This window comes from Mchenga conophoros, linkage group LG14 (assembly GCF_057382185.1).
Source record: "Mchenga conophoros isolate Kocher_MC1m ecotype Shallow Benthic linkage group LG14, M_conophoros_male_GT1.1, whole genome shotgun sequence".
Classification (NCBI taxonomy): Eukaryota; Metazoa; Chordata; class Actinopteri; order Cichliformes; family Cichlidae; genus Mchenga; species Mchenga conophoros.
The window spans coordinates 13,023,812-13,038,335 of record NC_140539.1 but is presented as its reverse complement, the minus strand read 5'-3'; the positions used below and the strand labels follow the sequence as shown (position 1 = coordinate 13,038,335).

General features: G+C 39.7%; 1 protein-coding gene across 1 annotated transcript; it reads left to right on the top strand.

Moving 5' to 3' along the window:
• The first annotated feature begins 2,665 nt into the window (after window positions 1–2,665).
• LOC146559423 (transmembrane protein 120A-A-like) lies at window positions 2,666–14,257 on the top strand. The gene is made up of 12 exons (XM_085245355.1): window positions 2,666–2,878; window positions 3,038–3,156; window positions 8,237–8,353; window positions 8,451–8,510; window positions 8,712–8,807; window positions 8,897–8,986; window positions 9,062–9,127; window positions 9,229–9,290; window positions 9,879–9,971; window positions 10,656–10,720; window positions 11,462–11,530; window positions 11,680–14,257. Exons 1-12 carry the CDS (start codon window positions 2,810–2,812, stop codon window positions 11,791–11,793), a joined length of 1,020 nt encoding a protein of 339 aa, XP_085101481.1. The 5' UTR covers window positions 2,666–2,809; the 3' UTR covers window positions 11,794–14,257.
• Window positions 14,258–14,524: the final 267 nt, after the last annotated feature.

Below are 14,524 nucleotides of genomic sequence, written 5' to 3'. Positions count from 1 at the left end.
GTGTCACATACAGTATATACAATATACAAAATTTTAAAAAGTTCATGCAGAGTGTAAAAGCAGAGTGTTAATGTCACCTCCTGTTTTGGGGAGTTGTACATGCTCAATACCACTGTAGCTCAGACTAGACACACCGTGATTCATTTGCTTAAAGTGGCTGGGAATTGGACTTCTGATCATGATTTCTCATGGAACAATGTTTCTTCCTTTCATTTACATGCATGAATTACCAGTGATGGGAATAATGGCGTTACAAGTAACGGCGTTACTTTTTTCAGTAACGAGTAATCTAACTAATTACTATTCCTATCGTTACGCCTTTACCGTTACAAGAAAATATTTTTCAGCAAACAGATGGTTGAAGCTGTCTTCAGCTTACTGCTTCTTAGTTGTTCCGTTGCTAGTTCCTCAGTTGCTACTTCCGTGCAACTGAGGCAATTCAACTGAGTTCAATTCAATTTTATTTATATAGTGCCAAATCAAAACAGCAGTTGTCATGAGGTGCTTTATATTATAAGGCAAAGACTCCACAATCAAACAACCGCCTTTGAGCAAGAACTTGGCAACAGCTTTAAGCAGCTCCCGCAGGGAGCCCGACGATCTGCCCGACGATCACTTTTTGGCACAACACCTGGAGCTAATGGGGCAAAACAATCGCATGGGTGCTGCTGTTTGACTGAGGAAGAATAAAGTAGTCGTGGTAAGCCAATCACACGACCACTTCAAGATGACAAACCAATAAGGTGATATATGCTAGCTTTTAAATTGTGTCGATAGGCCTCGTAAAACTAGAGTCATGATAAACAATATATACGCGGCGTTTTTTCCTCAATAATTTCGTCACGTTTACTGTCTAAGGACAGCGCTAGCAATCACTCTCTGCTTATGAGCAAAAAATAATAAAACAAAACAAAAAAACAACCCGTTCGTGTCGACCAATCAAAAAAAATGATACAACATCACATTTGGTTGTTTAGGAAGAGGGGGAAGTTTTAGGCGTGATGGCCAGAGAGAGAGAGAGAGCAGAAAAAGAGAGAGAGCGAGTTTTGAGATGTGTGAGATTTGTGACGTTTAGTGTGTTTAGAGTGTGTAGTTAATGTTTTGTCTTGTGTAGTTAGTGTGTAGTGTTGTGGATAGTTTTGTGTTGTGTGTCAGAACAATGAGGCGACTGTTGAATGAAAACAGGAGTGATACTGCTGCTGCTGTCAGACCTGCAGGTATCAGGCTGTGATGTTCTTTATAGTGGACAGAAATTATTTTTTTGGAGTGGCACAAATAATTTGTGTGGCATCTTATTGAATGCAGAACAGCTGATTGTTATATAGATAGTTTGAAATGGTTATTTTTTTTAAAAGGTAAAAGATAAATGGCTGCAAGTAACTTTGTTGTTTGCAAAACTTGTACATATGATTTTAAAATTGACAATTTATATTTGCATTTAAAGTTATGAAATATGATTCATTAAACATGTGTGTGGTTGTTACAGTAAAAAATATAACCTTTTCTACTCTGGTTTTATGTTTTTTGTCTGATTTTAGATCAATTGTGTTAATACGGTGTGTCAAAATGAAAACATGACTGTAAATTCAGACACGTGAGGTTGTGCTGAAAAGAATGATACCAAACAAGGCAAATAAACTGTTTTTAAAGGTGAAATGTAGAAGTCAAATCAAAAGTAGTTAAAAATGGCCAGTTACACCCTGGACTCCAGAGGGTTAAACATTTTTCTTTAAAGTAACACAATAGTTACTTTTCAAGTAATTAATTACTTTTAGAATATTGTAACTCAGTTACTTTTTTTGAAGAAGTAACTAGTAACTATAATTAATTACTTTTTCAAAGTAACTTGCCCAACACTGTGAATTACAGGGATATGGGTAAACATGCATGGATTTAAGGTAGTAAATGTAGATGAGTTTAAATTCCAGGGGTCAACCATCCAAAGCAACAAGCACAGTGCACAAAAGAGGAGTAAAAGAGAGTGCAGGCAGAGTGGATGAAGGGGTTAGGGTTGATTTGCGTCAGAAGGATGCAAGAGTGAAAGGGAAGGTTTACAAGATGGTAGTGAGACCATCTGCTATGATGTATAGTTTGGAGACAGTGGCACAACTAAAATGACAGGAGGAAGACCCAGGATGGACAAGAGTAGTAATGAGTAGATCAGGACAGCTCAGGTTGATTAATTTGAAGAAAAGGTTTGAGAGGCTCGGCTGAGATGCTTTGGACATGTGCAGAGAAGGGATGGTAGATATATTGGACAAAGGATGCTGATGAAGCCACCAGTCAGGAAGAAGACCACAGAGAAGATTCATGGATCTAGTAAAGAAGGGCACACAGAGGGATCGTAGTGATACGGTGAGATGGAGGCATGATTCTGTGTGGCAGCAGCCAGGAAAGAAGAAGATTATTCAAAAATACAACTTATGTCACAATAAAATTACACAAGTATGGCTTGCAGTAGTCCAATACAATCCACTAGATGCTGCTAACATGTAGCAATATAAGTGTGTTAAATAGCATGGAGCTGGATGTACTATGGCAAAAGTGAAGACTGCAATGCAGTTAACAATGACCTGCCACCTTAAGCTCTGCAGGTGATAAATTAACACTGTGATAAAAAGAGATTAATGTCCAAGACAAAATCTTGCACATTTGTACCAGTCAAAGTTCACTTTATGCAATCAACTGCACATGGAGACGTGATCCACACCCTGGGAATACTTCGCCATCACATTTCAACTCATTTCATGGTGCTCGAACACCATCGACCCTAAGCTGATGTGCTGTTTTTAGCGCTACTGTTTACAAAATGTCAGAAAATTTGAAAAACATCCTGGGGGAATGGAAAGGTCTGGAAGAAGAGTATCAGCAACTTCAGGTAAGAAACTGCCCATAATCGGGACAGCCTTGCACTGTATATTGAATATATGATGTTCTTTTACAGATCCACAGAAAGCTGAAAAAGTTGAAATATTGCTTCTAATTGATATGTTTCCTGTGTTGTTGTTTATAACCTTGTGTTCTTAATGTCCTGCAGGAGACACACAGAATGTATTTAAAGAAACTGGATGAACTTTCCAAACTGCAAAACAACTGCTCTTCCTCTATCTCCCGTCAGAGGACAAGACTGACTGAGATATCCCAACTGGTGAAAAAGTAAGTGTGAGTCACAACTAGAGATACACACGTACACAGATGTACAACAACGTAAATTATATCTTGAGTTGCATCATAAGAATTGTGGGGAGTTCTGCTCATTTCAGGTGTGTAAGCCTTAAATTGAGTCTTACAACTAATATAGAGAACTTTATACAACATGCCTCATTCACACACAAAACTTTCCTACACCTAAGTGCTTTCTTTCTAACACTCACACTCAAATGAACACATCCAAGAGAAACTTGGGCTTTATACCTCGTCCCACATTCCCATAACCCTCATCCAGTGTGTTGCTACAAGACCAATGGCTGAGCAGCATTAACACTGGCTGCAAGTCTTTAGTCCCTGCAGGGGTCCAGGTCACAGCCTATAATCCTAAACTGTTTTAAATAGCCATACAAATATTAAAAATCACATTTCCACAAAAAACAAGCAAAAAAGAACCTCGACAGAACATAACTGAAATACTATCGCAGTTCTAAATTTATGATTTGAACGTTTTATAGCGTTGGCACACTCACCAGTTCACCACAAGTGTTACTTACTTACTAAATTAGTTAAATATTAATTGTGGTGGATGACACCACAAAGAAATTTAAAAGACCTGTGTAAATTAAAATTAGTGCATTAAGGCAAGGCAAGGCAAGTTTATTTGTATAGCACAATTCAACAACAAGGTGATTCAAAGTGCTTTACAGAGACATTAGAAACAAGAACAAATAAAAAGCATGATTTAAAATTGAATAAAACAAGCAAATAAACTAACTAACTAATTAACAAACAAACAAACAACAGTATATAAAATCAAAACAGATAAAATCAGAACAGTAGATAAAATCAGTAGTTAAATGTAAGTTTTGAAATTTAAGCTTAAAGTGTGGATTTGGTGCTTTATTCAAATGCAGCTGAGAACAGGTGAGTCTTCAACCTGGATTTAAATAAACTGAGTGTTTCAGCTGATCTGAGGCTTTCTGGGAGTTTGTTCCAGATATAAGGAGCATAAAAGCTGAATGCAGCTTCTCCGTGTCTGGTTCTGACTCTGGGAACTGATAAAAGACCGGATCCAGATGACCTGAGGGATCTGAATGGTTCATATTGGGTCAGGAGGTCATTGATGTATTTTGGTCCTAAACCATTCAGAGCTTTATAGACCAGCATCAGAACTTTAAAGTCTATCCTCTGACGGACAGGCAGCCAGTGTAAGGACCTCAGAGCTGGACTGATGTGGTCCACTTTTTTGGTCTTAGTGAGGACTCGAGCAGCAGAGTTCTGAATGAGCTGTAGTTGTCTGACTGATTTTTTAGGTAGACCTGTAAAGATGCTGTTACAGTAATTAAGCCTACTAAAGATGAATGCATGGACTAGTTTTTCCAGGTCCTGTTGAGACATCAGATCTTTTATCCTTGATATATTCTTGAGGTGATAGTAAGCTGACTTTGTTATTGTCTTAATGTGTTTTTCTAAGTTTAGGTCTGCATCCATCACTACACCCAAATTTCTCGCCTGGTTTGTGGTTTTTAGATGTATAGATTGAAGTTCTCTGGTGACCTGTAATCGTTTTTCTTTGGCGCCAAAGACTATTACCTCAGTTTTGTTTTTGTTTAGCTGGAGAAAATTGTGGCACAACCAGTCATTGATTTCCTCAATGCATTTACCAAGAGCCTGTACAGGGCCTCGGTCTCCTGGTGACATTGTGATATATATTTGTGTGTCATCTGCATAGCTGTGATAGTTTATTTTGTTGTTGTTTATAATCTGTGCCAGTGGGAGCATGTAGATGTTAAACAGAAGGGGTCCCAAGATGGAACCTTGGGGAACTCCACATGTGATACTTGTCTGCTCAGATGTGAAGTTACCTATTGATACAAAGTATTTCCTGTTTTCTACGTATGTTTTGAACCAGTTTAGTACAGTTCCTGAAAGACCTGTCCAGTTCTCCAGTCGTTTGAGTAATATGTTGTGGTCAACTGTATCAAATGCTGCACTGAGATCCAGTAAAACTAGGACTGACATTTTTCCACTGTCTGTATTCAGACCTATGTCATTGAACACTTTGGTCAGAGCGGTTTCAGTGCTGTGGTTCTGTCTAAAACCTGACTGGAAGGCATCGTAGCAATTATTCTGTTTTAAGAAGTAACTGAGCTGTTGAGAAACTGCTTTTTCAATGATCTTACTTAAAAACGGGAGATTTGAGATCGGCCTGTAGTTGTTCATTTGTGTCATGTCAAGATTGTCCTTTTTCAGTATAGGTTTAATTACAGCAGTTTTTAGTGATTCTGGAAACACACCTGATAATAAAGAAAAGTTGACGATCTGTAACAGGTCTGACTCTAAAGTCTTTGAGACCTTTTTGAAAAAACTTGTTGGCAGGACATCTAAACAGCAGGAGGAGGAGTTCAGTTGACCTAAGATGTCCTCCAGGTCTTTGCTGTTAATAGGTTGAAACTGTTTCATGGTGTTTAAACAGTTTTTTGGTGGACACAGTACATATCCTGGATCTGCTGTTGATGTACCAATTGCTTGTCTAATTTTTTGGATTTTTTCAGTGAAGAATTTGGCAAAGTCATTGCAGGCCATGGTCGAATGAAGTTCAGCTGCCACTGACACAGGAGGGTTTGTTAGCCTGTCAACTGTAGAAAATAAGACCCGAGCATTATGGCTGTTTTTAGTGATGATGTCAGAGAAGTAGGACCTCCTTGCACTCCTCAGTTGTAAATTATAATTGTGAAGTTTCTCTTTATAAATGTCATAATGAACCTGGAGGTTTGTTTTTCTCCATCTGCGCTCAGCTTTCCTACACTCTCTTTTTTCATTTTTCACCAGTGTGGAGTTTCTCCATGGAGACTTTTTCCTTCCAGAGATAACCTTCACCTTAATGGGAGCAATAGTGTCCATTACATTTAACATGTTAGCATTGAAGCTATTGATGAGCTCATTGACTGACCCTCTGGACAGATCAGGTGTTAATGGGAAGACCTGGTTAAATATCTCACTACTGTGTTCAGTTATACACCGTTTTGTGATCACTGTTGTTGATATATTTGTGTGGGCTGAGATTTTACTTTCAAAGAAAACACAGTAATGATCAGACAGGCCCACATCAGACACAGTAACCTTTGAAATGCTCAGGCCTTTGGAGATCAGTAGGTCAAGAGTGTGTCCTCTATTATGTGTGGCCTCTGTTACATGCTGAGTCAGCCCAAAGTTGCCCAGAGTGTTACTCAGGTCTTTAGTCCCTTTGTCCTGAGGGTTGTCCACATGGATGTTAAAATCCCCAGCAATAATTACACAGTCGAAATCAACACAGATCACAGACAGCAGTTCACTGAGGTCATTAAAAAAGTCTGTGCAGTATTTGGGAGGCCTGTAAACATTAAGAAACACAACTTTGGATGGGGCCTTCAGCTGTAAAGCCACATATTCAAAAGACTGAAAACTTCCAGGAGATAGCTGCTTACATTGAAATGATTCATTAAATAAGACAGCAACCCCCCCTCCTCTCCTGCTCGCCCTGACCTCACTGATAAAACTGTAGTTAGGAGGGGTCGTCTCGATGAGAACAGCTCCACTGTTACTTTGGTCCAACCAAGTTTCAGTTAAAAACATAAAATCAAGGCTGTGCTCAGTGATTAAATCATTAATTAAAAATGTTTTCCCAGCTAGAGATCTAATGTTTAATAAAGCCAACTTAAGTGTTTTAGAGGCATTACTTGTCCCCTCGTGTTTGGGAGCAGTCTGTGGCACACAAGGTATGTTTACTATGTTTAAAGATCTTTTAGAGTGCAGCTCTCTGTGTTTTGACCAGGCCACATGTCTCCTGTCACCTAAAAGTACAGAAATTTTAAAACCTTCTAGTAAACAAGGTCCCAGCTTCTCCTGGGAAAAGTCATCACTGCCATAATCCTCACAGCCCGGACCCTTCACATATCACATATCAGACTGCGGAGACAGGGCATGAAGAGGAACTAAGGGGGGCGAGGCTGGGCAATGTGACTTCGATTGCTCTGTTGAGGGTGGGGCTCGATGGCGAACCTTTGGCCGCTCTGGTGGGGGGTTTATGGGGGACAAAAAGGGATTGGGACGGGGGGTAGATCTGAGCCCAGCATTGACCCGCTCCATCATCTCCTCAGTGAATTTCAGGTGTGGGGAGGAGGGAGAAAGGGAGGGGGAGGAGGGTGATGGCCTGTCAGGGGTTTGGGGGACTGGGGAAGGTCGTGGTCCCTTGTCCTGGTCGTTGGTGTTGTTGAGAGAGTTGGAGGCAAATAGGGACCCCTCTTCTTGCCTTAGATGTCTCTCCTTTCTGAGGCTCTTCCTCAGATGCCATGGATGTCTCTCCTTTCTGAGGCTCTTCCCGGGTGGGGGCAAATGGAGCTCCTCCTCAAGGTTTCTGCTGGGCTTTGTCTGTTCTTGCAGTACTGTTTGTTCCTCTTTATGAGATAACTCCTCGTTTATCTCAGCCTTGGCACCAAGCACGGATGGATGACGTATGGAATAAAACAAGTTGGAGGTGAACAGTTTCACCCCTGACTTGTTAAAATTAAATCCATTTGCTTTGAACAGATGCCTGCGTTCCCAAAAAATATTAAAGTTGTCGATAAAATGCACTGAGTGGTCAGCACATGCTGATATAAGCCATTTATTCAGTGTAAACAACCTGCTGAATCTCTCGTCTCCTCCTCTGACCGGCGGTACAGGTCCACTGATGAATACAGCTGCATTCAGAGAGTTTACAGTATTTAGTAATCCAGTAAAGTCCCGTTTCAGAACCTCCGACTGAAACGGACTTTTACAGTGAATTAGCCTACGGAAAAAATAGAGCCAGTCAGGTTACACACATATCGTCACAGACAGTATGATGGAAAACATTTAGGGAGTGCATGCTGCCATGCAGTTCATTTTGGGTCCTTAATTTGCATTTGCTCCAACTTTCCACCAGGTTTTATGAATTAGACTCAGTAGTTTTGACGTGTCCTCACTGGCGAAGAAATAAACAACAACAGTCATATCTTTGGTTTTAGAAGTGGCTGAGACAATTCAATGATGCAAAGTTATCTTGTGCTCTTATGTCACTTGTCAGATCCAGCAAAGGGTCATCAGAAGAAGATGCCAGGATTCTGGATGAAATAAAAGAGAAAATCAAGATTCGACCAAATGCTTTCTTTCAGATGGAGGCTTTCCTTCCCAAGAAAAATAGGTAATCAATAGCTTTTGAAATATAAGCTGACTTTCATTAAATAAAACACTTTTTTAACCTAAAGAGAAAAAAATCATGTGGTTGTTTGATCTTACAGCCTATACCTCAGTCTGGTTCTTGGAAATGTGAATGTCACGCTTTTCAACAAGCAGTCAAAGTAAGTTTGACCATCAAACCCAAAGCGCCGAGTATAATTATTTGACTTTTGCATTTTTCTCTGTTGATTCACTCTTATAGCACCACTTTTATTTATCCAGCCACACCTCTAATATTCAGATAAGTGCTTTCATTGGCACAGCTGTCCTCAGCTGCTGGATTTCGACAATCCTTCACTCTTCCCGAACTTATGCTTTTGCAGATTTGCTTACAAAGATGAATATGAGAAGTTCAAGCTGTACCTCACAGTCCTTCTGCTGCTGTTCTCCTTCATTTGCTATTTCTTTGTGAGCTACAGGTAAGGCGTAATGTCATCATTAATAGCTGAATGCAACTGTGTGAGATACAAGCTGACACTGTTTCTCTAAACGTAACACTTGGCTTTAGATTTTCTGACGTAATCCTCAATTTTCTGCTGGTGTGGTACTATTGTACCTTAACTATCAGGGAGAGTATCCTCATCACCAATGGCTCCAGGTCAGCACCTCCAATCACGATCATCTTTTTCATAAATTGCTACGACCTATTTATTAAAGAACTTGTGCATTACAGAATCAAAGGTTGGTGGGTTTTTCATCACTACATATCAGCGGTTTTGTCCAGTGTAATGCTGACTTGGTGAGTAGAATAGGTTAAAAAAAACAAAACCCTGATGCTCTTTAAAACACATTTAAACTCTAAATCTTTATTTACAAATGCCCTCCCTTTAATCCTCAAAGGCCAGAGGGAAACCTGTACCACATGTTCAGGAACCAGTTCCTCGCCTACTCTCTGTATCAAAGTAAGTCTTATTTATTTCACACTTCCAGCTTTTCTTTTCTTTTCTTTTTGTCAATAGAAAATTGTACTTAGTAGTCAGTATAATCTTTTAATATCATAAGTTTACATATGGTAGTGATAGGATGTGCGATCTTTAATACTCTGCAAAGGCTTTGTGTGCATTGCAGAGTGCTCTTGCATTCACAACCACATCCTGGGAGCACGGGAAAGGTCGTACCTTCTTTTATTGTTTTACGGGAGGATAAACGTAGCTATGTCAGTTTTAGTCTATGTGCCTTTTTTACATATAGATGAACTGTTGGATTTTCCAGACCAGCAGGTTTAGGGAAGTCGTTTATAGGGTCACACTCTGACACACACACGCACACACACACACACACACACATACATACATATACACCTCCACATTCCAATGTAAGGAACAAACACCCACTCACTCTCGTGCGAGAGCTCAGAGCTGCCCTTGCTAAGCAACAAGTAAAACTGTGTGTTCTTCCTATCTGATTCTCAGCTGAAGAAGTGTTTTAGAACATATCTCTTAACACTTTTTCAAACCAAACAAAACCCTGATGATCACTGTTTGCTTCAGGTTTCGTTCAGTGTCTGCAGTGCTATTATCAGAGCGGATGTCTGTACAGACTGCGAGCCCTGGGAGAAAGACACAACATGGATCTGACTGTTGGTGAGACACTCGTAGCAGGCAGATTTTATATTCATTATTCATTCTCACAGGTGCACACACACACAAACTACACCCTTTTTGGCTCCTACCTCAAAGCACACTGTGCGCTGTCGATATTACGTGCTGCACAATAATGTTTAATATTTAGTATTTACTGTTATATTCCCGTAGATCATCGTGATGTTGCTTATTGTATTGCTCTCGTTTTCTTCTGCTTGTTTTCTTTTTTCTTTCTCAACAGGTGGTCCAGGTGATTGATATATGTATTTTTTTTTGTCTGCTTATTTAGTTGGTTTTTGTTTTTTTGCCCTTTATCCCCGTCCCTCTTCTCCGCTGTTTTTTCCCCCTCTTCCTTTCTCCCTTTTCTTTTCCTCATTCAAGTCTGTCCCGTATCTAGCAAGTGAAAATAAAAAAATAAATAAAATAAACAATAAAAGGTGAATCAAATAGACCATTACGGCAAGGCTGGGATGGTCCATTTGGTAAAGTAAATCCGTTGGGCATCTTTCCTCGCCTTTAGACAATAATTCTGATGGCAAAAGAGCCAAACGGGACAGGCAAAAAAAAAAAAAAAGATTTTATATTCATTAAATGAAATGTGACCACAGGCCTCGCTGTAATCATATATGGAAGTAAAAACAGACCTACAAAAATAGAAAACTGTTGTGTGTTTTCTGTATTTAGAGGGATTTCAGTCCTGGATGTGGAAAGGGCTGACGTTTCTTTTACCCTTCCTGTTTTTTGGTCATGTGAGTACAGTCTGTGTGACACTGACAAGCTTCTTCTTCTTATTTTGCATTTTTTTAAAAAGAAAAAAAAATCATGCTTTGTCATGGTTTAGATCAGGAATGTCAAAGTCATTTTACACCGTGGGCCACATACAGGCTACTTTGATGTTAAATGGGCAGGACCATTCAAAAACATGAATAATGTGTGTAAAATTACAGAAAAAGTTCTGCTGGTTCATTACCCAGACTGTCCTATAATAATAAAAAAAATGTATTATTATTTTTTACTGCTAACTCACTGTAAATCAAACAAAAAACAAAAAGAAGCAAACAAAAAAGAGACATTTCCATCATAATGGAAAAACAGGTAATTTAATTATTTTTGGTGTAAGGTGAATGGCAAGGTGGGGGGTGTCTTTATCAATGGGAAAAACTGTAAAACTTATGACAAGTGAGACAGCTGTTAAAAAATATTCTCTCCCTCACATTTTCTCAAGATGTCCAGTTGGCCTGTTTCAGGTCTTTTGCGGGCCTTTCCTGGTCCCCGGGCCTCATGTTTGACACTCCTGGTTTAGATGGAATAGGCACTGATAAAAATGCTGATGTCATGTAAGACTTAATATCGACTGTATTTAGGCAGCTGGAGACAGTGTTTGGATTTTTGCTGATCTTGATAGCAACTCGATCTTTAGCATTCCTCTGTGTCTGCGTACTACAATCACTACTACTACAAACCCTGAGGCTTCGTGTTTTGTCTCTCAGTTCTGGCAGCTCTTCAACGGGCTGTCTCTATTCAGAATGGCTCAGCTCCCAGAGTGTAAAGAATGGCAGGTCAGTGGTCTCATACACACCAGGTTTTACAGTTTCTATGTGACATCCAGTCACCATTAGCACAGATTACATGCTGGTAACTGTGTGTTTAGGATACGACTCATCCTCTTCTGCTTACTCATGTTCTCTATGCTCTAATGTCATGCCAGGTTTCAGTGTGTGGGCTCTGCTTCCTTATTCTCTTCGCGGGAAACTTCTTCACCACTGTTGCAGTCGTTCGTCAGAAGTTAAAGACCAGGAATCAGAAGCCAAAGAGCCTGTGATGCAGGAAATTATTACAAGGAGGCACAGTGGTCCTGAGTTCAATTCCACCATCAGACCGGGGTCTTTCTGTGTGGAGTTTGCATGTTCTCCCCGTGTTTGCTTGGGTTCCCTCCTGGTACTCCTCCCACCATTAAATGACATGCAGATTGCTGGGATAGGTTAATTGATTAATCCAAATTACACCATAGGTGTGAATGTGAGCACGAATGGTTGTCTGTCTCTGTGTGTTAGCCCTGCGACAGACTGGCGACCTGTCCAGGGTGTACCCTGCCTCTCGCCCTATGACAGCTGGGATAGGCTCCAGCGCCCCCCGCGACCTTGAAAAGGATAAGCGGAAGCGAATGGATGGATGGATAGACTTATTACAAGTGTATTGCCTTGTATTGTATGCATTGTATTGTGTAAAATGACTAATCACTCGCAGTTAAATGTTCAGTTATGATCCACATCACTTACATGTTCAGAGACAAGCATCACTCTCCAATAAAGTCATTATTTTACAGATTTTCTGCAATTTTGTTTGTAGTAACTGTAACTGAAAAAGCCTTCAGTTATTTGTATTAATGAGTAGAGAAAAAAAATCCTACAGTTCATCTGAATAGAAACAGATTAGAAGGAAATTGTGTATTTATTTATTTAAGTAAGATCATTGAAAAAGCAGTTTCCCAACAGCTCAGTTACTTCTTAAAACAGAATAATTGCTACGATGCCTTCCAGTCAGGTTTTAGACAGAACCACAGCACTGAAACCGCTCTGACAAAAGTGTTTAATGACATATGTCTGAATACAGACAGTGGAAAAATGTCAGTCTTAGTTTTACTGGATCTCAGTGCAGCATTTGATACAGTTGACCACAACATATTACTCAAACGACTGGAGAACTGGACAGGTCTTTCAGGAACTGTACTAAACTGGTTCAAAACATACGTAGAAAACAGGAAATACTTTGTATCAATAGGTAACTTCACATCTGAGCAGACAAGTATCACATGAGGAGTTCCCCAAGGTTCCATCTTGGGACCCCTTCTGTTTAACATCTACATGCTCCCACTGGCACAGATTATAAACAACAACAAAATAAACTATCACAGCTATGCAGATGACACACAAATATATATCACAATGTCACCAGGAGACCGAGGCCCTGTACAGGCTCTTGGTAAATGCATTGAGGAAATCAATGACTGGTTGTGCCACAATTTTCTCCAGCTAAACAAAAACAAAACTGAGGTAATAGTCTTTGGCGCCAAAGAAAAACGATTACAGGTCACCAGAGAACTTCAATCTATACATCTAAAAACCACAAACCAGGCGAGAAATTTGGGTGTAGTGATGGATGCAGACCTAAACTTAGAAAAACACATTAAGACAATAACAAAGTCAGCTTACTATCACCTCAAGAATATATCAAGGATAAAAGATCTGATGTCTCAACAGGACCTGGAAAAACTAGTCCATGCATTCATCTTTAGTAGGCTTGATTACTGTAACAGCATCTTTACAGGTCTACCTAAAAAATCAGTCAGACAACTACAGCTCATTCAGAACTCTGCTGCTCGAGTCCTCACTAAGACCAAAAAAGTGGACCACATCAGTCCAGCTCTGAGGTCCTTACACTGGCTGCCTGTCCGTCAGAGGATAGACTTTAAAGTTCTGATGCTGGCCTATAAAGCTCTGAATGGTTTAGGACCAAAATACATCAATGACCTCCTGACCCAGTATGAACCATCCAGATCCCTCAGGTCATCTGGATCCGGTCTTTTATCAGTTCCCAGAGTCAGAACCAGACACGGAGAAGCTGCATTCAGCTTTTATGCTCCTTATATCTGGAACAAACTCCCAGAAAGCCTCAGATCAGCTGAAACACTCAGTTTATTTAAATCCAGGTTGAAGACTCACCTGTTCTCAGCTGCATTTGAATAAAGCACCAAATCCACACTTTAAGCTTAAATTTCAAAACTTACATTTAACTACTGATTTTATCTACTGTTCTGATTTTATCTGTTTTGATTTTATATACTGTTGTTTGTTTGTTTGTTAATTAGTTAGTTAGTTTATTTGCTTGTTTTATTCAATTTTAAATCATGCTTTTTATTTGTTCTTGTTTCTAATGTCTCTGTAAAGCACTTTGAATCACCTTGTTGTTGAATTGTGCTATACAAATAAACTTGCCTTGCCTTGCCTTGCCTAATAAACATTCACTCAGTGGACAAAGATAGAGTTAGGCCTCGGTGACTGGACACAGCAGAAGTAAAGTTTGCTTTACTACCAACAGGTTTTGGCTGGAATAATTAAACTGTGTACAAAGGCCAGTTTGTTTGCTTTTTTTTGTTGTTGTTATTTTTTTTAAAAAAATCTTGTTTACTTTAAAAGTGTACCATAGTGTACATGAACAAATACACTCTTTTCCAAACAGTGCAGGAGTTGTACTACTACTACTGCTATTCTTGTACTCGAGTACTCTTTAACCTTTTTATTGAATTTTACTTGTCAATAAATTTAAAACCGTTCTCATTGTGAGTGTACCTAATGAAAGTAGCTGAACACGCAGGCAGAAATCCTGACGGATTGCGGGGCTGTCACGTGTCCTTGGCACTGTGAACATAAAGTTAAACTTGCGAGGTCACGTTTGATGAGAGTACCTCTCAGTCTCTTATAGATATATGGAGCTTGTTCTGTTCGTTGTATTACATAACCCTGACCCTTCCTCTGCTGCACCTCGCCTGCTAT